At 41.3% G+C, this 21,802-nt stretch overlaps 2 protein-coding genes across 4 annotated transcripts in view; one reads left to right on the plus strand and one right to left on the minus strand.

Moving 5' to 3' along the window:
- The window catches only part of adamts13 (ADAM metallopeptidase with thrombospondin type 1 motif, 13), a 17,840-nt gene extending 1,473 nt beyond the window's left edge, over positions 1-16,367 (plus strand). Inside the window, exons 2-30 of one of the 3 annotated variants that reach the window (XM_034691390.1) lie at positions 3,409-3,613; positions 3,910-3,976; positions 4,260-4,393; positions 4,714-4,797; positions 4,993-5,117; positions 5,524-5,670; positions 6,873-7,007; positions 8,667-8,817; positions 8,931-9,035; positions 9,108-9,259; positions 9,355-9,418; positions 9,823-9,949; positions 10,038-10,186; positions 10,308-10,428; positions 10,664-10,744; positions 10,831-11,012; positions 11,164-11,320; positions 11,649-11,778; positions 11,869-12,048; positions 12,744-12,942; positions 13,024-13,126; positions 13,210-13,339; positions 13,424-13,600; positions 13,680-13,884; positions 14,496-14,769; positions 14,851-14,994; positions 15,082-15,261; positions 15,671-15,846; positions 15,952-16,367. In XM_034691390.1, coding sequence (XP_034547281.1) covers positions 3,536-3,613; positions 3,910-3,976; positions 4,260-4,393; positions 4,714-4,797; positions 4,993-5,117; positions 5,524-5,670; positions 6,873-7,007; positions 8,667-8,817; positions 8,931-9,035; positions 9,108-9,259; positions 9,355-9,418; positions 9,823-9,949; positions 10,038-10,186; positions 10,308-10,428; positions 10,664-10,744; positions 10,831-11,012; positions 11,164-11,320; positions 11,649-11,778; positions 11,869-12,048; positions 12,744-12,942; positions 13,024-13,126; positions 13,210-13,339; positions 13,424-13,600; positions 13,680-13,884; positions 14,496-14,769; positions 14,851-14,994; positions 15,082-15,261; positions 15,671-15,846; positions 15,952-16,107 — 4,113 coding nt within the window. In that variant the 5' untranslated portion in view covers positions 3,409-3,535 and the 3' untranslated portion in view covers positions 16,108-16,367. Of the gene's footprint in view, positions 1-3,408; positions 3,614-3,909; positions 3,977-4,259; positions 4,394-4,713; positions 4,798-4,992; positions 5,118-5,523; positions 5,671-6,872; positions 7,008-8,666; positions 8,818-8,930; positions 9,036-9,107; positions 9,260-9,354; positions 9,419-9,822; positions 9,950-10,037; positions 10,187-10,307; positions 10,429-10,663; positions 10,745-10,830; positions 11,013-11,163; positions 11,321-11,648; positions 11,779-11,868; positions 12,049-12,743; positions 12,943-13,023; positions 13,127-13,209; positions 13,340-13,423; positions 13,601-13,679; positions 13,885-14,495; positions 14,770-14,850; positions 14,995-15,081; positions 15,262-15,670 lie in introns of those variants that run through there. The other 2 variants (XM_034691388.1, XM_034691389.1) reach the window with 2 other exon arrangements.
- Positions 15,322-21,759, minus strand: zgc:154046 (uncharacterized protein LOC562075 homolog). Its single transcript, XM_034691391.1, has 14 exons — positions 21,587-21,759; positions 19,832-20,101; positions 19,565-19,683; positions 18,964-19,017; positions 18,709-18,874; positions 18,416-18,590; positions 18,143-18,321; positions 17,958-18,058; positions 17,760-17,879; positions 17,552-17,674; positions 17,320-17,455; positions 17,170-17,232; positions 16,944-17,081; positions 15,322-16,847 (listed from the first exon to the last, which is right to left on the minus strand). The coding sequence occupies exons 1-14, from the start codon at positions 21,611-21,613 to the stop codon at positions 16,632-16,634; spliced, it is 1,887 nt and encodes a 628-aa protein (XP_034547282.1). The 5' UTR covers positions 21,614-21,759; the 3' UTR covers positions 15,322-16,631.
- Between the last annotated feature and the right edge of the window lie 43 nt (positions 21,760-21,802).

The following is a 21,802-nucleotide window of genomic DNA, read 5'->3' on the forward strand; positions in this document are numbered from 1 at the left end:
GACTTGTCTCAACCTAACAACATTCTTAAAGTCCATCATACAACTGCTGTGACAGTCTGAGTTGCACTCTATGGTAGATTAATTAAAGCTCTCAATTAGAAAAAGACTAAAAACATTGAGACTGTGAGGTTAAATACCAGGAGCATTCAGATTTAGTTTATCCAAACATAGCCCTCTATAATTACTGATTTGGAGAGCTCGGGACCAGTTAAGAAACGGCGCAGGGAATGAGGAAAAATTTAGACTGGTTTGACAGAAAAGATGAATGTTCTGCTGTGCTCACAATCGATCCCTCATTAGACGACACAGAGGATGCAGAGACAAGTAACCCCCCCCCCCCCCCCCTGTGTCTCAATTTATTAAAACTGTTGCTTGTTACTCATGTTCTTGGCGTTACGTCTACATTTTGTAGTCAGGCCTGTTTTATGAGCAGCTTATTAACATTCAGGTCCCACCAGCCACATGTAGACAGATGTTTAATTACAGCATTTATCTGGTAACAACTGCTACACTATCATTCAGTAGCCCAATGGGAGCTTTCTGCCCATTCACAGGAGAGTTGGATCTAAATGTAGGCTGTGTGGCTTGGCCGTCTTAGTATTCTGTGCCCTTCCCTGCAGTCCCTTATTGCAGTCAACTGCAGCTACAGTTGTTTCAGAGGGATACAGGGAACAAGGCTGAGCACAGGAAAAAAGAGGCCATAGCAATATGTGGGGTAAATTAACAGAGGTTTTCTAATCTATTTGTGCTGTGGACCTGAGAGCAGGTGAGATTGGGCAAAGACATGATTCTTTTTATAATTACAGTGAAGCTTTAACTCCAGTTATGTGAGTTATTATCAAAGACACAGGGTAAACTGACCCAAATTCAGTTTAGCTGTTGTGTTGTTGCTTGTTATAAGAGCATATCTTCAAGGTAACATAGGGCTGCCCAAAGTTTTAACAATATAGTTCCAGAGAACCAAAATATCCATATTAAAACAAGCCAAAGTTACCATAAGTTCTCTCTGTTCAGCTTAATCTGATACTCATTTGAAACTGTGGAATTGCCACTGCACAGCATCAAACACTGCCACAGTCATTTCTCCTTCCTCTACTATCCTGTCTATTTATCAGAAACCACACACCATCATTATTAAATCATCATCTTCAGCAGTAGAAAGGCATCATTAAATACCCCTGCAGCTCTTTGCATCCCAGTGATATGCTGACATATGCTAAGACAGCTGGAAGAAAACCATGGTTTAGAACATGTCTGTATATTTAGAGAGTTTAACAACCCTCAGTATTGCATTACAGGCTTTGAAAGGCATCATCACAGAGCTGACAATGTACCATCAACACAATATTTGTCTCAATTACCAGCGAGAACAGAAAAAGGTTGTAAAAAATCCATTAGCCAGATATATATCCTGATGTTTATAAACTGTCTTACATCACATCTTGAAGACAGAAAGGTTCATACATAAACAATGCACCTAACAGCTGAGGGAAACATCCATATTTTCGCAAAGCGGACATTATGAGGCCATTTGGTGGTGATATTTTTATGTGTGACTGTAACTTTGATTGAACATCTGATCCATCACTTTGGCAGTTTTAAAAATAGTCCCATAGCAAATAGAAAACAGCTTCAGTGAGTCAGACATGAAAAATGTGCTAGAATTAACCACCGCCCTCTGGTTTCAGTAACAATTGATAACTTGAAAGATAAAAAAGGCCATTCAAGGCAAGACAGTGGATTATTTTAGTACTCAGTGAATCACTTTGTGCTAAGAAAGCAAGATTTTCATTCCAGCTACTGAGATCAAACCATCATTTTTAAACAGATACAGTTAATATCCATCATAAACCATATCGCCTTAAAACAATATTCAAACACAAAGAGTTTTTGTAATGATGCTAAAATGAAGAGGTAGGTCGGTGTTTACAGTTTTTGCACCCATTAATATTTTACTACAGTGTGACAGATTGAGGAACTCAGACAGATCAGCAGCTGAACGAGAATCCTTTAATGTACAAAGCAGAGCCACTCTACAAAAGTACCTCTCAAAAATGAAAAGAACAAAAAGAGCAAGCGTCACCAAACAAAACCTGGTAAACCATGTGTCAGTCTAAAGGGTCATTACAAGTGACATTTACTGTATGGAAGGACATAAACCATAGAATTTTACAACAGACTTGTTAAAGCAAAAGTTGTTGTTTGGAAAATATAATGGAAATGTGTGTGCATCTTTCCAACACAGAAAGAGCAATCATTGTTTTTCCATAAACAACTTCCTCCTCCTTCAATAACTGCTTCCAAACTACATTTTCCTGAGGCATCATCTGTTGTTCCCACTTTAGTATCCCATATGTCTCGATATATATAATTCAAGCCATCATAAATATACAATTCCTCCCCTGCTCTGACCAGACATGCAGATCCAACAACACTTATCACAGTCTGTTGTGCTCGCTAAATCTAGCAGGGCATTGAGGTTTTAGTGAAGCAGCGATGCTGGTGTAATGCCTGTGACACCCGGCTGTTAATTCAAACTGAAACAGGCAGATATCTGTCAGGTCAATGGGAGACAGGGATTGAATCGTAGTTTCATGGAGATAAACAGTAACCTCTCAGGGGGGGTTGAAGACAGGAACGGTGCTGGTCAAAAAAAAAAAAAAGTGGAAGGTGGATTACTGTCTGGTTATTTCTGGACATTGTTGTTTGTGTAGCAGGGGGGAAATGAAAGAAATCAACAGAGCCAGACAGTGTAGTGTTAAAAGTAGAACATAATTAGTCGGGCTGCTTTAATGATGGACAAATAATTATGTATTTTGCAAAAAGTGAAGTGTCTGAAGTAGTAAAAGAAGCTAATTATAGCCATGACCCTGAGCATAAAAGCTTGTCAATTAAAACTTTAATGTTTTTTCATTGTTTCCGCTGTGAATTTTCTGAATTCCAATTAGGCAATTTAGCATTTAATAATATTTTATGACTCTTTGGAACAAAAGGGATATTACTTTGTTGGTCTCTGGTGGAGCAGTGCGCGCCTCTTTTCCCCTCTAGTTTCATTTAGTGCATTTGTGCAGGATCATGTCTGCCCTCTAATGGCTGCACCACATAACAACATTTTTTTTTAATGTTAAATAGGATTCATTCTGAATTCACTGCAGCTGTAAAAGGTCTGAATTCAATCAAATTCATCCAAATGTGGGTATTGGTTGCTACATTTAGCTTTCAGCTGCCATCAGTAATTCAATCTTATCATCAAATGTTTTGATTACAAAAAGTCTTGATGGCTTTTGATTGCTTAGTCATAGAGTTGACAAAGGAAAACAACCAATGAGAGCTGTCTTTTTTGTCCCAAACTTTGTGGGGGATAAGGACAGCAAATGACGCGTGTCCTGCATCAACATTTCCCCACAGTTTAAACAAACACTTGTTACTCCTACTCTCTGCTGGGCTCAGTCCTGCTGCAGAACAGGAGGATCACATATTACACTGGTGTTAAAGCAGAGCAAGTAGACACACACAGGAAGAGACAAGGGGAAACATGGTTTTTATGACTCTGCTCTGTCTGCTCCTACTGCGGCCTGGATCTGCTGCTCTAATGACTTCTCCATTGGACAAGGTAGGTGGAAAAGCTGTGGGGCGAGCAGGAGCGCTGTGGTTAGTGATTCCACTGCTTCTGCAAAGTACATTGAACCCTTCAACTTTAAACTGCTTATCATCCTGTTAAAAAGCCCAGACATGCTGAAAGTTAGAACCATGTTTACTGAATTCACATGGCAGTGGCTTTAAATGAATAGCTTTAAATAAGATTTGTATTTTCACTGAGTATTCAGGCCACAGATCTAAGTTACACAGGTTTAAAGCTGCTGATTCCTAAAAAAAACTAAAAATTGTATTTTTTGTGTCCTCCCAAAGCCTTTTCATCACTCCTCCAGTCAAAGAGACATAGTTTCCGCTTCTGGTTCTTCTCTTGACGCCTCAGGTATGCCTGAACTATAACAAAAATTGAAAAATATTCAACCTGGGAAAAAGATCCAGAATCCGCTTAATTGGCTTAGTGTGTGTACACATCAAAATAATATATCTGTTTAACAGGGCTCTCTATATACAGAAACAAATACACTGAAAGGCAATAGTCAAGTGATAATCAGTGCAATATGTTAAAATAAATACAACATATCTGTACAATGTGATATATACACATTTAAATACAAAAACAGGCACCTCTCATTAAACAGACTCTCTGTTTATATTCATGTTTGCAGAGATTACACGGCTGCGTCGATCTGCTTCCATGCCTGATATCACACATCTGGAGCTGCTGGTGGTGGTCGGGCCTGATGTCCAGCAGCTCCACAAGCAGGACACAGAACGATACATCCTGACAAACCTTAACATTGCAAGTCCAAGCACAAACATACTGTCAAATGAAGGCTTTTTGAACAGCTAATGTTCCGCTGAATGCCTATTTATGCCTTTAAACAAATGTTTAAGAAACAATCTGTTTTGAGCATATTAAGGGTAAAATAAGAGGGTAAGTAGTTACATAATGGGGGCAGATGAAAGCAGGACAAGCTACAGAGAAAATCAGTTCAGATGTTATATGTTGAAATGTTTACACAGCCAGATATAGAACCAGCACTGCAACATTATAGTCCCACTACGCTCTGCTCAATCTGGAATATATATTCACTGACTTACACTCTAATTGCCATCCAGGCCTCAGAGCTGCTGAGAGACATGACCCTGGGTGCCAACATGAGGGTGCACCTGGTCCGCATGATTATCCTGACAGAGCCAGAGGTAAGAGGATCAAGTTTATGAGTGACCAACATGATATACATGACTAAAGAATCTGTTTTTTAATGCAGTTATACTGCTTTTGTTTTATTTAAGCATTCACAGACAGCAAGCAAGTGCTGCTGTAGTAAGATGCCTTTAATTCAGCTTATTTTTGACTTGATATCAATGCCTTACTTTCTGTCGTCTCTCTTCCAGCCAGAGATCCAAATGTCCACCAACATTACGTCGTCACTCAGAAGTGTGTGTGACTGGGGCAGAAGAATAAACCCCTCAAACGACACAGACCCTCTACACGCTGATCTTCTTTTATACATTACACGGTGTGTAGCTTGCTGTCATGTTAAATATGTATTCTCAATATTTGATGACTAAACAAACTGGCATTGACTAAAGTCCTTCTTCCTAATGGTAAGGCACCATCATATCTTAAAGAGCTTGTAGTGCCCTACTTCCCCTCTGAAACATTTAGTGTCCCAAAAAAGTAGTATGGGAGGTAGTGCCTTCAATTATCAGGCCTGTCTCCTTTAGAATCATCTGCTAGTCAGGGTCCAGGAGGCAGTCACCCTCTCTTCTTTGAAGAGTAGGCTTCAGACTCTCCTTGTTGATAGAGCTTGTTGTTAAAGCTGGTTCAGTTGACCCTAATTATCTTGCTATAGGCTTAGACCTTACATGTCATATAACTGCATGTCTCTAACTTTCAACCTTAATGTTTACCATCCCACACAGGTATGACCTGGTGTTGCCAGATGGGAACAACCAGGTAAGGGGTGTAGCTCAGCTTGGTGGGGCTTGTTCCAGTGGCTGGAGTTGTGTGATCACAGAGGACACAGGCTTTGACCTGGGAATCACCATCACTCATGAAATTGGGCACAGGTAAAACAGAGTCCAACACATTATCAGAAGTAAATCTGTTATCTAAAATATATTTAAATGCTTACTGCCCAGCTTATAAACTGTGTGAGGTAACATTTTGTAATTTAAGTTTGATGCACCTTTAGCCTGATTGGTCGATTCTGTCTGGTAATCAAGCCAAAATTAAGTATTTAACCACAGGCAAGAAAATAAATAGATATATGGAGATAAAAAAAAGCCAATGGTATTATATACTGAGCTTTTTCTAAAGGATATTTAAATGTTCCCTAAAATAACCACCATACGTTGTAACTATTTTCATGAAACATCCTATATTTTATCAGGAAATCACAGACCCTCAAAAAAGTCATTATAATGTGGTGGAATATATGCAGCTCCTTTAAAAAGACTAGAGTGAATCACTTTGTAGATAGAGAACAGTGAGAACAGACAGCTTTAATGAAACAAATCCTTAGAGGAATGATTAATATTAATATCAAATTAATATGCTGCAAGTGTAACCACCGTCCAATGAGAGGAAAAGTTTAAATATCACCGCTCTGTTAAGATTGCTTCATGTAATAAGAGAAAAATGAGTACAAGTGCAAAAATATTATGAATATTTTAATATTTTAAATAAGACGCTTCTCTTCAAGTTTATTACTATTGTAACATGGTCAGTCTTTTAGTCAGTTCACATAAATCAAGTAATATTAAAGAAAAAAATTGAATATTTGACTTCAGAAAACCATGTAATAAAATACATAAGAGGAATTAATTGTACAATAAAAGTTTTAGTTGTCATTTTCATATCAAGTTTTATATAAAGTGAGCTTTGTAATTAAAACACATTTATTATGTTTCGTATAAAGCACCAAAAAGGATGTGCCTTTCTTGGAAAGCTCTGATAAATTGTAAAAAAAAAAAAGAAAAATCAAAGCACCGTAAAAGATATTCATTTGCAGCCGTTTAATGCAGTAGGGTTAATAGACTATAGTGAATCACACTGAGAACTGAGAGCAGAAACAACAGACTACTTAATGAAGCAAATCCTTAGAGGAGAGATTCTTAAATTTAATTGCAGCAAGAGTATCTACTGCACAAAGAGATTAAAGAGTTTAAATATCACAATTTAACAAAAGTACGCTTTTAAAACTTCATTCAGCTTTCTGATACAGCATCAGAGAATTTACTTCTACATGTCTAATGTTCTACTCACCCAGCTTAGGAATCAACCATGATGGAGTGGGAAACACCTGCAGCAGGAGCGGTTTCATGATGGCCTCTGATGGAGGCTACAACAGTGTGGATCTGACCTGGTCACCATGCAGCAGACAGCAGCTGTTCACATTCTTCAGGTGGGCTCACCTGTGCAGGGCAGCTGTGCATGACAAAGCTTCTCATTCATCATGCAGGCTGTGTTGAAAGAGCTTTTCATGCACAAGTCATAACACAATGGTTCACAATCTGCTTTATTCCTTTTTTGTATTTTGAAAAAGGTGAATTTAACATTGGTTGCTTTACAACATCTGAAAGAAATTTAATTAAAGCCGCAAGCGGCTTTGAACGGGCCCTCGCACACCCGCGGCCGCCGCCTACACGAGCCGCCACCTACACGAGCCGCCGCCACATGTAAACCGCCGCCTGATATTTGCCACCACACGATGCGAAAGCTAGATCTGAGAGTATATACTGGCTTAGGTGGTGCAAATGTTCCAAGTTTTTGGCAGATTGCCAAGAAAAGCTCCAAACTTGACAGAGTGCCGCGCCCACATTTTAGTCTGAACATAATTCCTTTAACAATAATTTAATCGTCAATATGTCTGCAATAGAATGTGCCTTGTTTGGACTGAATCGGAGAAAAACTCTAGGAGGAGCTCTCAAAAGTATGCACCCTTATTTGGGCGTCATTCTTCAAGCTGAATGTGCCTTTGATGCCCCGCCTCAACGCCTGCCACGCCCACAATTTTTGTCTGATCAAAATTTGTTCTGATAATTTTTTCTCATCAAGGTGTCTCCTATAGGTTGCCCTTGGTTTGGACTGAATCGGAGAAAAGCTCTAGAAGTTAATAGTGAAAGTATGCACCCTTATTTTGATGCCATTTTTCATGTTCAAAGCTAGGTAGCGCTCTTCCTGTTGAGTTTGGGTTATGGGTGCAAGAGGCTTTTTTGTGCGTCCTGATGCCATGAATATGGGTAAACATTTTCAAGCATGTAGCTCAAAATAACCTCTATGGGGAGGGGTTTTGAAAACTGTAGGGGGTGCTAGTGAGCAGATTTTTTCCCAGGACTGATGAGTGTGTAGGATGAGGTGAAATTACGTGCATTTTAAAGTCACAAAATTCAATTTTCCGACGTTTTTTTTTATGCCCCGCCCCAAAGTCTGCCACGCCCACAATTTTCGTCTGAACGGAATTTGTTCTGATAATTTTTTCTCGTAAATGGGTTTACTATAGGTTGACCTTGGTTTGGACTGAATCGGAGAAAAGCTCTAGGAGTTAATAGCAAAAGTATGCAATCTTATTTGGACGTTTTTGGACGCTTTTTGGAGCCATTTTTGATTTTCAAAAATAGGTGGCGCTCTTCCTGTTGAGTTTCGGATATGGGTTTGAGAGGCTTTTTTGTGCGTCCTGATGCCATGAATATGCATAAAATTTTTCATGCATGTAGCTCAAAATAACCCCAATACGAAGGCGTTTTTGAAAATATTAGGGGGCGCTAACTAGCACATTTGTGCAAATTTTTTTGCGAGACCCATAAATTAGTAAATTTTTCACCAGGCCCGATGAAAAAAAAAGAAAAATATCCGCGCTTTCATGCACGTTCAGGGGGCCAAAAATGCGTTTGAAGTCGTGCGACAAAGAATAAAAATCGATCCTTAGAAGAACAATAGGGCCTTCGCCACCAGTGGTGCTCGGGCCCTAAATATAAAGTAAGTAATTTGCATGTGAGGTATTAATTAATCTGCTGTATTCTGTTTTGGATAATGAGAATGTCCCATGTCTTTATGTTTCCAGTGAAGGGAAAGCTGAGTGTGTAAAGGACCTGCCTGAACTGGGAGGCTCTCTACAGGACTGGAAACCTGGACTTTATTATGGAGTGGATGACCAGTGTCGAATAGCTTTTGGAAACACTGCAAGAGCATGCTCTTTCACCAACCCAGACCTAGTGAGTCACCTGTAATAACACCCTGAGTCCACCAGGTGGCGCATTATTTCAAACACAAACAGTATGACCACATTTCTACTCATGTTTACAACATTAGTCTCCCTTTTCATCAGCCAGCTTGCCGTGCTCTGTCTTGTCACACTAACCCTGATGATGACAGCTCCTGCAAACGCCTCCTGGTCCCGCTGCTGGATGGGACAGAGTGTGCACCTAATCAGGTACCTGCTGCTCCCTAGTCTGCAATCATTTTCCCATGCCCGTCTTTCATGATGTTCATTTCTTGTGTGTAGTGGTGTCTGAGGGGGCGTTGTGTGTCCTTGGATGAGCTCAGCTCCTCTGTGGTGGTGCACGGCTCCTGGTCCAGCTGGTCGGAGCTCACCCCTTGCTCACGGACATGTGGCGGAGGGGTCACTCATCGCACACGGAAGTGCAATAACCCAAGGTTTCAATTATAGTTTATGTGATAAGGGAAACATGTACAGCTTATAGGCAACCTGCTCAAAATGCTGCTATAACATTTCTTGTGTAATGCGACAGACCTGCTTTTGGAGGGGGTGACTGTGAGGGGCCGGATATTAAGGCTGGACTTTGTCACCAGCAGGTAAGCTATTGCTGGTTATGTTTACAGTAGGCCTCCATAGAGTGGGTCAGTGCTGTTTTCACAGTGGATCATTGTACCTGAAATCATCCCACTTGTATATGATCTTTGTTGATAATGAGCAGCCTGGGCCCTGTTAAGAAGCCCCTGAAAAAATAGAAGGATTGATGGAACGGCCCAGAGACTCAGTGGCACTGAAGTCATTTAAAAGTTAGACCACGAGCTTAGGGCGAAGTGAACTGTTCTCAAAATCAATTTTAGATAAAGGAAAGTGTCCTGGCCAGCCTGCCTTTGTGAAGGATTGGGAATGAAGCTTCAGGCCCGACTGTGATGGATTCAGATGCCATCATCAGGCCTGAAAAGTAAGAGTAAAAAAATTGTGTTACTTTTTTCAAATGTTTTTGCAGCCATGTGAGCGCACTCAGTTGGATTTCATGGCAGAGCAGTGTTCCCATACAGACTACCACCCTCTCTACCTGCAACCAAACACTGCCTCCTTCTACACCTGGATCCCTGCTGTAGGCTTTGCAAAAGGTGTGCCTGAATGAAACCCTTAGTTTTGCACTCATTAACTAACAAAGCACTGACCTCTAGTGATGTGAATCCTTCTTCTCATCACCAGGGGATGAGCAGTGCAGATACATGTGCCAGTCTGAAGGCGACAACTTCATAGTGAGCCGAGGGTCTCAGTTTGTGGACGGGACTCGCTGTGAGTCCGACAGCCCTCCTCCGTTTGGCTCCACAGCTGCTTGTCTGAGAGGGAAATGCCAGGTAGAGATGACTAAGTGAGAGTAAGCATGCAAGAAAACAGATGCATTCTTAATGCTTACATGCTTTGTGTTCTTCCCACTCGGTCTAACACTTGTGAAATGCACTGTTTGTCTCTGATCAGCTGTTTGGCTGTGATGGTGTGATGAACTCTGGGAAAGTGAGGGATGTGTGTGGAATGTGTGGTGGAGATGGATCATCCTGCACTTTGACCTCTGACTCCTACAATGCTGGTCAGGCCAGAGGTAGCAGACAATAATGCATCACTATTGAACATATTTGATAATCTGTTAACTTTTTTTTGTGGTGTAATGACATGTTTTTTTCCAGTGACCATACCAAAGGCACTTCATTTCTTGACATGTTTAAATGACATTAACAAACATCTAAACTGCAAAATAATCAGAATATACATGTGTACTAATGGTAATAGCCTTATTCTGCATCATATCCCATTATATCTGATTATTCTCTTTTCAGAGTACACCACCTTCCTCTCCCTGCCAGCGAATGCCACACAGATTCATATTATCAACATGGCCCCGCTCTTCACACACATGGGTTAGTGTTATCCCCTACATTTACATTTCCACTGCAGGATAAGTGGGACTTAAACTTGATGTTGTCTTTAAAATGTGTGCTCGCAGCTGTTACAGTTGGGGATGGGTACATTTTGTCTGGGAGAGGCAGCATGGCACTGAATATGACCCACCCGTCCCCGCTGGATGACAACCACCTGGAGTATCGCCTCCACCTGACCCCTGACCTTTTGCCTGAGATGGAGGAGCTGCTGCTGCCCGGGCCGCTGCAGGAGGAGATAAACGTACAGGTCAGACAGAGGACACTTTGAAAAATGATGCAAGAGGCAGACTTTGATACATTACATCTGTAGACAGTGCATACAAAAAATACACAAAAGTAATCAGGGTGGAATAAATTGTTGCACAAACAGGGAATACATTTCTTTTCTTTTTTTCCAGGTATACCGCAAGTATGGGAAAGAATATGGTGACAAAACAAATCCTGACATCAGCTACCAGTTCTACACACTTAACAGAGAGAGTGACTCGACAGACAACACACCTAAAGGCAAATGGGCTCTAATCACAACGTCCTGCTCAGTCTCCTGTGGACCAGGTAAGTAGCTGATAATCATCTGATATATTGAAAAGCAGAGGTTATTAGACTATTAAAACATTCCCAAACTGATTGCATATTATAGTCTCAGCTTTCTTGTTTTAGGAGCAAAGGGCTTTTATGATGTAGATCCAAAAAGGGAAAGTATTTTTTATGACAGTATTCAGGAAAAATGATCTTTTTATGAAAAAAAAGCAGAGCTGAATAAATTAGATCCACTCAGTCATTGTTCTGCTCTCAGATATCAGATTTATAAAATTGGTAGATTTATTCAACCAAAGTATTTGTGTCAAAGATTTTTCTTCCTACACATATTTACTTTCTAAAGGTGTGCAGAAGCATGCATACATCTGTGTGACTGAAGACACAAACAATCATGTGGAAGAGCACAACTGTGAAACCCCTCCTCCACCCACACCACCTCACACAACCTGTCAGCTCTCACCCTGTCCCCCCAGGTAAGGTTCATACTGTTCTCTCCCGATGGAATGATGTTCTCATGCAGGGCAGCTCAACTGGGTACACATGAATAATTCACTGTCTTACAGGTGGGAAACTGGGATGTTTGGACCCTGCAGCGCCTCCTGTGGTGGAGGAAAGCGAGTGCGTCCTGTGAGATGTGTTCAGAAACACAGAGCTGATGTGCTAAAGGTTCCTGATTCTGAATGTGGGACTGATGATGTGCCAAATGCTGTTGAAGAATGTAACCTGCAACACTGCCCTGCCAGGTGTAAACTCTTTAACACACTATCTGTAGACAAGCTTCTGTCTCAAATCTTAAACCACTAGATTCAGTTTATCATCCTGCACTCAGATTTATTAGCGGGGTAGTTATTATACAAATCACTGCACAAAAAAAAATGACATTGCTTCTACCAAGACTTGTCAGGCATTAGCTTTTATTTTATATATATTTTATTTTTCTTCTAATTTCTCAATTTCATACTCTTTCAGATGACTGGCTTATGCTTCATGCATGCAAACTCTACACTGTAGAAAATAGTTTGAATTTGTATGCTGTGATTACTTTAAATATTTATATAAAAACAACCATTTTTTTCCCTGCTGTAAGACTTTTTAAAGCACGATTAGAAACTACTCTTGAATTTTACTGTTTTTAACTGTACTCTTTAAAACTTTTCTCTGCTTGTTTGTTTTCTTACAATACTTATTACTATTATGTGTTAATTTATTGAAGTATTTATTTAAGTCTGTTTTAAATGTACTTAGATTTGATGAAAAAAAGAGGGCATTTGGTGAACGATCCTTTGGGATCTGAATAAAGGGTGAATACATTTATGACCATTCATTTTAGAGAGTACATGGGTCATATAATAAGCTTTGACTACAAAAAGCTTCTGAGGTGTTATCCTTTATTTAATATTAGCTTTCATGTGACCCCCCCTTTTACATATTCTTACAGATGGCATGTATCAGAGCCAGGCGAGTGTTCAGCGGTGTGCGGGCCAGGAGAGGCGAAACGCGTTGTCACATGTGTGCGTCCAGAAGACGGCCAGGATGTTGAAGTGGATCAAAGCTTTTGTTCAAAGGAGATCAAACCGTCTGATTCTGTGCCCTGTGTGGTGGACGTTTGCCCTATTGGGTGGGAATCAACAGGAGGGGTAAAGAGGACTGAAATTGACTGAACTCTCACTCTCTTTTCCACACAGTAAATCTCATCTAAATAATGTTTTCCTTACCAGGATCAGCCTGCACTGAAGTCTGGTTTGCTGCCACGCTCCACACAGACTCCTGTGTATGTGTGGAGTCCTGTGATTAGCCAGTGCTCAAAAACCTGTGGTAACGGTAAGTAAAATATAAACTTACCTTCATTAAGAAACAGCATCATCTCTGCAGATAAGGTCAACCAAAGCCTGATGCTTATATAGGAACCCTGCAGGTGTGGTTTTCCTGTGTGGAGCATCAGACCAGACTGGGGGTCTCTGACTTTAACTGTGATGCTTCCTCCAAACCTTCTCCTTATTCTGAGGCATGCAATCCACCCCCCTGCCCTCCAATGTGAGACAACACACCTGAAACACACAAAATATAGTGTTTATTTTTCTATAATGCTATAAGTCTCATATCTGCTATGACAACCAGGTGGCGCTCTAAGCAAGGAGTCTGCAGTGTAACGTGTGGAGGAGGGGTGGCTAACAGGGTGCTGTACTGTGCTGTAGAAACAGAGGAGGAGGAGGTGGTGGTGGAGGATTCAGAGTGCAGTGACTTTCCCAAACCTGCAGCAGTGGTTTCATGTAACACACACAGCTGCCCAGCAAGGTAAAACACACATATCCAGAAGTGTGAAGTCTATTTTTGCAAAGGAAGAATGGTTTGAATACCACTGTCATTTGTCCAGGTGGAAGGTATTCACGACTTCACCCTGCTCAGTGTCTTGTGATCTGGGTGTAGCCCAGAGGACTGTGGCATGTGTCCAGTTCCTCCTGGGTAAAGAGAGTGTAGTGCCGGAGGAGAACTGCCACGCAGCTGTCAAACCAGCCACCACAGTGCCCTGCCTGGTACAGGTCTGCACCTTTAGGTGGGAGGTGAAGCCATGGAGCCAGGTACATTTCACTGAAGACAAATGAACAGCAATATGAAGATGAGATTAGATTCAGGATGAAACCATTAGGTGACTTCTCATTAAGTCGAATGACAGAGAATAAATGAATATCTATCAGTCATTTTTAAAGAAGAAAGGTAAACCATCCTCTGTTTCCAGGCTCTTATATGTAAGGATGCTGTTTGAAATTTAATGTCACTATAAAGTTAAATATTTGGGATTTGGACCAGTTGTTAGTTAAGGGCAATTGTAAAAATGTAACCTGGTCATCCTGGTAAACATTTTGTTTTACTGTATTTTGGCTTTCTATACAGAAAATTATAGATTAAGAAATAGAAATAATACTGTGTGAAATTAGTAAAATAAAGCTAATTCCTTATGATAGCCCCATGTAAGTAAAAAACAAAAAAATTATTAATAAAAGTGAATAATATTGGCCATTTTGGCATTGGTAAAAACTTCAATAAGTCACAATACTTCACAAAACTTGAGACTATAATATCTGTTGTTGTAGATTCCCAAACTTAAGTTTTAGGGGTCTGCAAAATAATTTTACACTAAATTGAAATAACAAGCTGCAAAACATCATTGTCATTTTGTCCTGATCTCCAGTGTTCAGTACCCTGTGGTTATGGGATCCAGTCCAGAGCTGTGTCCTGTATGGGTCCCTCCAACCCTGAGCCCATCAGCCCTCTGTTCTGCATGCACATGCCCAAGCCCATCACCATCCAGGGCTGCTACATGATGGACAGCTGTGGAAACACATCTCCCACTTCAGTTGTCCCCACTGCAGACTTAACTGAGAAGGGAAAACTTCCTCCAAGCCCAACAGAGACTATCACCACCCCACAGACCACTGCAGCAACCACCCCAACCCCCAGAAGAAGTAAGAACTCATCAACCCCAGCTGCTCTCAGAAAGAGCCGACATCTGGAGGACTGACAATACAGGGTCTTCTTTTTCCCAGGTGCATGTGGACAGCTGCTCGTGGAAGAATCAGGCATGGTGGACTTGAGAAATGTAAGCGGCCGCTGCACTGTATCCATCGGCCGACCCCTGGATGAAGTCATACATGTTAAAGTGGAATCTGGTTCCTTGAACTGCAGGACAAGTAGGTTTTTTTTCAAATATATAAAGAATGACAGTTGCATAGCTCTTGCTGTTAAATAAATGATTTTATGTGACTTTGTTTCCACAGAGGAGACTGTTGCATTCTTTGACCGCCTGGCATTTGTGAAGAAGTGCGAGCAGATAGCAGGCAGTGAACTGACCACCAGAACCAACTTTCTGCTTGTGCGTCAAAGTTCGCTCACCCCTGGGAGTGGGGTTGTGTTCACGTACACCTCACAGAAAAACACAAAGAAGAGCCACCATCAGGGTAAGAGTGAAAGACGTGGCTTGCTCTTGCTTACTGGAGTCAGTGTGAGTTTAAGTGATGTGAGCTCATTGTCTGAGTTTATTGCAACACAAAGGTTCAAACTGAATCCAGAGAGATGTGTGCAATGTTTCTAAAACTTGCACTGTCTATTGCAATCCAATACAAGAAGCCTGCAATTAAACAGGGACGCTGAAAGATATCATAAAGCTTCATATGTTTTCTTGTAAAGATTATTCAGATGTTAGCTTTTCAACAACCCAAAACAATCCATATACAAATACTAACCATTTTGACCTTCATTCATTTAACACCTCTTGTCTGGTCTATGCGTTAGATTGCATTTGAGTGAAAGGTTGTTCCTGTTTTGTTTAACCCTATGCACTAAATGCACTCTGTCCACGCTGCACAGATTGTGACATTCAGCTGTTTTCCCCAATCGGTGTTTTTGAGAACCCGACAACATCCAGCACGAACCACACCTGTCGGGTCCTCATCAACGCCCCTCCCGCAGTGAAGATCAGAATCCAAGCTCTGCATATAGGATTAGTATTCAACTCCACCAACTCCCAGTCTACATTCATAATGGTGCGGGTGGGCTTTCCAACATGTGCTGTTGTTCTCATGTACCACATACATAGCAGGAGAGAGCACGAGTGTGATAACGTTTGCTCTGTTTTGTCTTCTGTTCAGATCCGGGACATGGATATGTTGAAGACAAATGTGTTTAAAGGCCAGCAGCTGTTTCAGTGGCACTCCTCTGGAAACATGGCTGAGATTGAGTTTCATGGAGACTACCTGCATTCCAAAGGGAGCTTCAGAGCTGAATATTCTTTTGTGCATCTTTGATACTCACTGATAACTGTTTTAAGGATACAATAATATTCTACATTTCTTTAGTTTGCAGTTATTTAGTTTTTGCTAAAGCCTTTAAAATTCAGCGAGATCCTATTTTTGTTCCAATGAGCTAATTATTTTAATCTGAAATAAATAAAAAAACAACCCCAAGCACTCAAAATCTTTAAATCAAACAGGACAGAATCCTTCTGAGGACTAGACATGGAAATGGCACTGTATGAACAAAGAAATAAATACTACCATTACAATCAGCCTATCATCTTCATTTCAAGTTTATATATAATACAATATATTAAAATATAGAATCTCCTTCACAGCTTCTCCTCACAAAGGCAGTGCATTGACTGTCAAACATTGTACCCTTTGATACCCGGTTCCCCATCAACTCCATCACGCTCAGTTCATTGTGTGTCGACGTCATCCTGGCGCTCTGCCAGTGACTCCGGCACCGGTTCAGTTGCAGCTCCCATACAGCCCAGTGGGACACAATCACCATGCCAGGCTCCTGTGTGGGATCACTGCTTGGCTGTAGCTGTGTCTTCTAGCAGAGCTCTCAAGTCCAACAGAGCGTCCTCCACAGCCTGGGCAAACTTGGCAGCGTGCGTCTCCTCACAGCTGTTGAAGGCCGTGATGGCGATGTTGATGTGCTCATCCATGGGATTGTAACACACTCCGTAGCCATCTGGCACCATCGGACCAAAGCACATCACACAGTCTGTCTTTGAGCCAACCTGGACGCAGAGACGGGGGCAAACGCAGACAGACATGATGACAAATATCTTGTGAGCAGATGTAAAAGAGTGTTGGTTTCTTAGATTTAAAAGTACCTGACTGGTTGAGAGATTGAAATGCTGAGCCACTGCAAAAGAGGTGTCCATGAATATCTCAGGCATGGAGGTCAGGTCCTCAATACCCACCATCTTCAGACCCAGGAGGTGTCTGTCTATACCCTGTCCATGAATTGCCTGAAATAAAAACATTCAATGTCAACCCCTAAGACAAATCATAGTAAAAAAAAAAACTGATGACGTATTGTGAATTTCTGCCTCTCACATCGTATGTGTTCTGCTTATGTTTCTCAACAGCTTCCCTCAACAGCTCCATCCTCTCTGTGTTCTGTTGAGAGTATTTACAGTTCAGTCAGACAGTTTGCAGGTTAAGAAGTGTACATTTGTTGTGTAACTGTGCGTAGTTTTACACCACCTTTTTAGCTGGGTCTTGCATAGCCATGACAAATTTGGAGGACTCTTCAGTAGTCACACGGATTCCATCTGTTCGTCCATATTTGAACATTCGTAATGATGCACTCTCATATGTTGAGCAGCAAATATCATACATCCTAAAATGACAAACAGGATTTCATGTGTGACCAAAACAGTTCATTTCTATGATCAGCTTGTTTGTTTGTTTTTAAAATAGGATTCTTTTTTTTTACCTGAAGTAGGCAAGTTGAAAGGCCATCTGCACAAAGGCATCTGGGCTCAGCTTATGTTGCTTTGGCACAAGTTTCCCAAAATGAGAAAACATCAACACCTTCACATCCAAGTCATGCACCATTCTAAAGAAACAAGAACAGAGTGAGTCAAACAAGACGTCTGACATCAAAGATGAGATGATGACAACAACTTGAACTTGTTACGTACATGTTCATGTTCTGCTTGGCTCTGTCGATGTCTCTCTTGATTTCAGGTGTAATGTTGAAACGTAGCTTCTGAGGCATGACCAGGGGAACCATGGGAGAGCGAACCATTTCAGTTTTACGCCTGTTAAGAAAACACTTTGTCAATTTAAATACATTTAAAAACCTGGACCATGCTAGTTTTAAAGCGTAAAGCACTTACATGTAATTTACAACATAGTCAATGAGAAACACAATGGGGGGACCCTCAGCAGGTGCGTGTTCGTACATCAGTCCGCATGTACCGTCTTCACCAACGATGAACTGTGGAGAATTTAAAGTCTAATTCTGAACCATAGTATAACTGATTATCATTCTGAATGCTGAGTCATTTCTCTAAAGACTGACCTGTAATGTCTTGTCAAACCAGCGGTTGCCACTGTTCCAACGAGCTCCTCCTCCGTGCAGCATCTGAGCAGCCACACGGCTCTGATACATCTCATCCGACACCCGAGGCATCGGGGCGTCTAAACACACTGTGAATATGCTCTTCTGGATGGCACGAACTGACTCCTTATTTGTTTTATCTGAGAAAGAAAAACAGCTTTCATGATCAAACTTTCCCTGAACAAAGTCTCTAAAAATGTATGTTCTTTTAGTTTTTTATTCTTCTCTGCTCACCTTTAATCAGGTTGTTATACGCCTTTCCCCAGGTGTTGCGATGCTGAGATGTAAGGATGCCAACCGGCTCCTTGTTAGTCTGCAGAGAGGAGTTCCAGATCTTCTCTAACTGCATGTACAGCTGGTCGACTGTCAGCGGGGTGCCATCGCTATTGTAAACATCCAAGACAAAGAACTGGGGGAACACCAGATGAGGGTTATTTAGTAGTAAATGATTATTCCATCAAAAATGTAATTCTGTTGAAAAGTCTGGCTAAAGTGTTGAAAATGATCAGCTGTGTCATCTAGAGTACCTGGAAGTTGTGAACCACGGTGATATGAGTGGGAGTTGTTATACCGATGGCGTGATTCATGACAGTGTCTCTCTTTGGACCGGGGATTCGACATGAAGACAGGATCTGGTAATACTGGTCCATACACAGCGGCTGCCTACTCAGGTACTCCACTGGTAGGGTCTCACTGTGATGCATATTACCCATCGTTAGCTTTTTCAACTCTATCATGATGATAATGAGCTCTCAGGATGTGTTTGTTGAATGGATACTTACGTGTCAATCATTCTTTTAAAGTCTAAAACTCCTGCGATCAGTTTGGCAGCAAACCTGCAACAGAGACACCATCGTTGTAATGACAAATACAGTTTAACGGTTTGTTGGTATACATGTTTAAAAGCCACTGTGGATATGATTGGGGTACATTTAAAAAAAAAAAACATGTTCCATATTATCTCACTATGCAATCCAGCTGATGAGCTATTAGCTTCCTGCATCCTGTACAACAACTGTCACTATTTTCAATGGAGTATCCCTGAGTTCACTGCATATCCCATGGGTCATAGTAGCCCAAAACAGCTGAGCAATGCTGTGAGCAGCCGTGGGGCTTTAAATAGACAGCATGTGGAAAGAAGCCTGCACAAAGGTCAACTCCCGCTTCATAGTTTATCCTCCATATTAACAGTATTTGAAGTATTTTTCAAATGTAGTTTTGGAAACAACTTCATGGGTGTGCTTTTTATAAGTTAGGATTATTACTGATGTCATAGAAATGGAAGAAAATTTAGAGCACAACTGGTACTATCCTCTCTATTTCTAACATGAAGAGATTTGTTAAATGTGTGGAGAGCTTTGACAGCAGATCCTGGTTTCTCACCTCATCTGTCCCTGTCGATCCTGGAAGTGCATGCGAGGCAGGACAACCCCAGGACTGGTGTAGACTGCCACCGGCATGCGACAGTCGAGATAGGCTGACTGCATCCACCATTCTGACAGCTACATACACATAGCAGTAGTCAGAGATCATGAAACAATATGCTTCTGTGTATTTTTCCATAACTTCTGCTGAATACAGTGTTCATAGCAGACTTTTGCCCATAGTGATGTCTATCACACTAAAGTATGCAGGCACCCAGATATCTACCCAGTTGTCTGTCTTGCGTGCCCGTCGCTCCAAGCCTTTCTGCAGCCTCTCCCCCACCCCGCCCTTGAGGAACTCGTTCACCAGCTGCCGGGTGTGTTCCAGCTCCTCCTCGCTGACAATGGGCCCAAGAGCAGCCAGGTAGCGCTCACATGTCTGCTTCAAGGGTGGCACAGGCAGCTTTGGTAAACCTTCTTGGTGCACCAGGGACCTCTCTGGGATCTGAGTCGCTGGTCTGACCAGACGACAAGGCCGCACCATGCCAGGCCGCAGCTGAAACATGTGTAATTAGTAAAATCAAGAAAATGGGATACTCAGAAAGTATCTCAACATTTGGTAGAATACATACTAACAGACTGTCAAATGCTGCCTCACAAACCCAGGTTTCAAATGTTTTGAGTTTCTTTTGTATCCATATAAATCCTTAAAGAGTAACTTATGACTAGTGTTGGAATACGATCAAGGTTTATGAGCAACACATTCATTTACAAAGTCACTCTTTACAGTAAGGTGACCTGGTATATGACATCCGACACCAAAACAACAGAGCACAGCACTAATACTATATGTTGGGACGAGCTGGTGGTGGCTCGGCCAGCTTATAAATAGAAGGGTGACACAGAAGAACCTTTGAAATGGTAGCTAAAACAAACACACATGAAACATGTCTGGGTCTACATGCATCTTAATGTCGGTAATCGACAACCATTCGTTGTATGTTCAGAATAACAAAAACAATGAAACGTATAAGTGCAGATTCATTAACAGAAATCCCACCAGATTTAAAGAAAACATTTAAAATTAAAGTAAAGTTAAAGCTGCTTTGAGAAACTTTTGATTTATATCAATTTTGGCACCCCACTGTAGACAAAGTGATACCTCTCATCTCTTGCTCTGTACGCAAAAGTAGTATTTTCAACAAAAACCTCACCCTGCTGTCTTTTAACAGCCAGATGAGTGATAACTCATTGTGATTATTTGCCATGAAAACAGCCAAAAAGGGTGTTTTTAGAGTCAAATGTCAATCATGTGGCCTGACACCTACATCCTCTGAGTGGTTTAAGGCATTAAAAATGACAACAGTGAAGGTATCAGTGTTGTTCTTTATGGTTTTGTTTGATTTTGGAGGTCATAGAGAGGCATCAGTGTTGGTTTCAGTCTGTTTCTCAGTTCCTCATAGTGCCTTTAAGGATGGAGCAGATGTGGTGTTAATCGTCGACAGTAACCACCATTTAACTCAAATGTGTATCCAGTAGGAGAACTGCGACACAACTTCCGGTAGGTCTTTTCAAAATAAAACTATGTTATGCTGTTTGCTGCAGAGTTCTTGATTTGTTATTTGGAAATACATGTCACGGCAAAGCGTTTGAAGCGAACTACAATATAGCCGGGATACTTTTTACTAACAACAACCGCAAGCCCGTGTTTTTCACATGTTTTTTCACCGATGGCTTTTATTGAAGCATGCGCATTAAGCCAACGTTATGCTAACAGCTATGCTAGGCTAACATGTTACAAAATGCCACAGTGGGGCGAAAAACGACTCGATGTTCATACAAAACTATACCAATTAGTGTCAACACACTTCAACAGCTTGTTTGCAGTGGTGAAATGCACGTTATATTCTAAGCTATCAGGATGACATTGTTGCTGTCCTGTACAGCACCCCACCCCCCTGCACCGTGTCTGGGTACAAAACATTACGTTATCGCGCTATTACGCATCTTAAATACATGCCGACTGAAAATATAGACTCACCGCGGATCTGACAAAAACAGCAAACATCTTGTCCGACAGACGCGCTAAAGTATTTGACTGTCCCGGGAATATAGATGGTAAAACCCTCGGGCAGTCATGTCTCAAGGACAGACATACTGTTGTCTATTCTCAGCTATCCGCCCCCCTCGGACCACCGAGGAAACACAAGTGAGTGCTCCACTCTAATTCCTGCTTTTCCAAACCGAGTTTGGTACA

Source organism: Notolabrus celidotus, chromosome 9 (genome assembly GCF_009762535.1).
Source record: "Notolabrus celidotus isolate fNotCel1 chromosome 9, fNotCel1.pri, whole genome shotgun sequence".
In the NCBI taxonomy this organism is placed as follows: Eukaryota; Metazoa; Chordata; class Actinopteri; order Labriformes; family Labridae; genus Notolabrus; species Notolabrus celidotus.

Excerpts from the sequence above, each read along its gene's own strand:
- zgc:154046 (XM_034691391.1), bottom strand. The coding sequence starts at position 21,613 with ATGTTTGCTGTTTTTGTCAGATCCGCG. Across the intron at positions 18,059-18,142 it reads GGTTTGACAAGACATTACAG|TTCATCGTTGGTGAAGACGG; the intron begins GTCAGTCTTTAG and ends AATTCTCCACAG. Across the intron at positions 17,675-17,759 it reads GCCAAGCAGAACATGAACAT|AATGGTGCATGACTTGGATG; the intron begins GTACGTAACAAG and ends TTGTTTCTTTAG.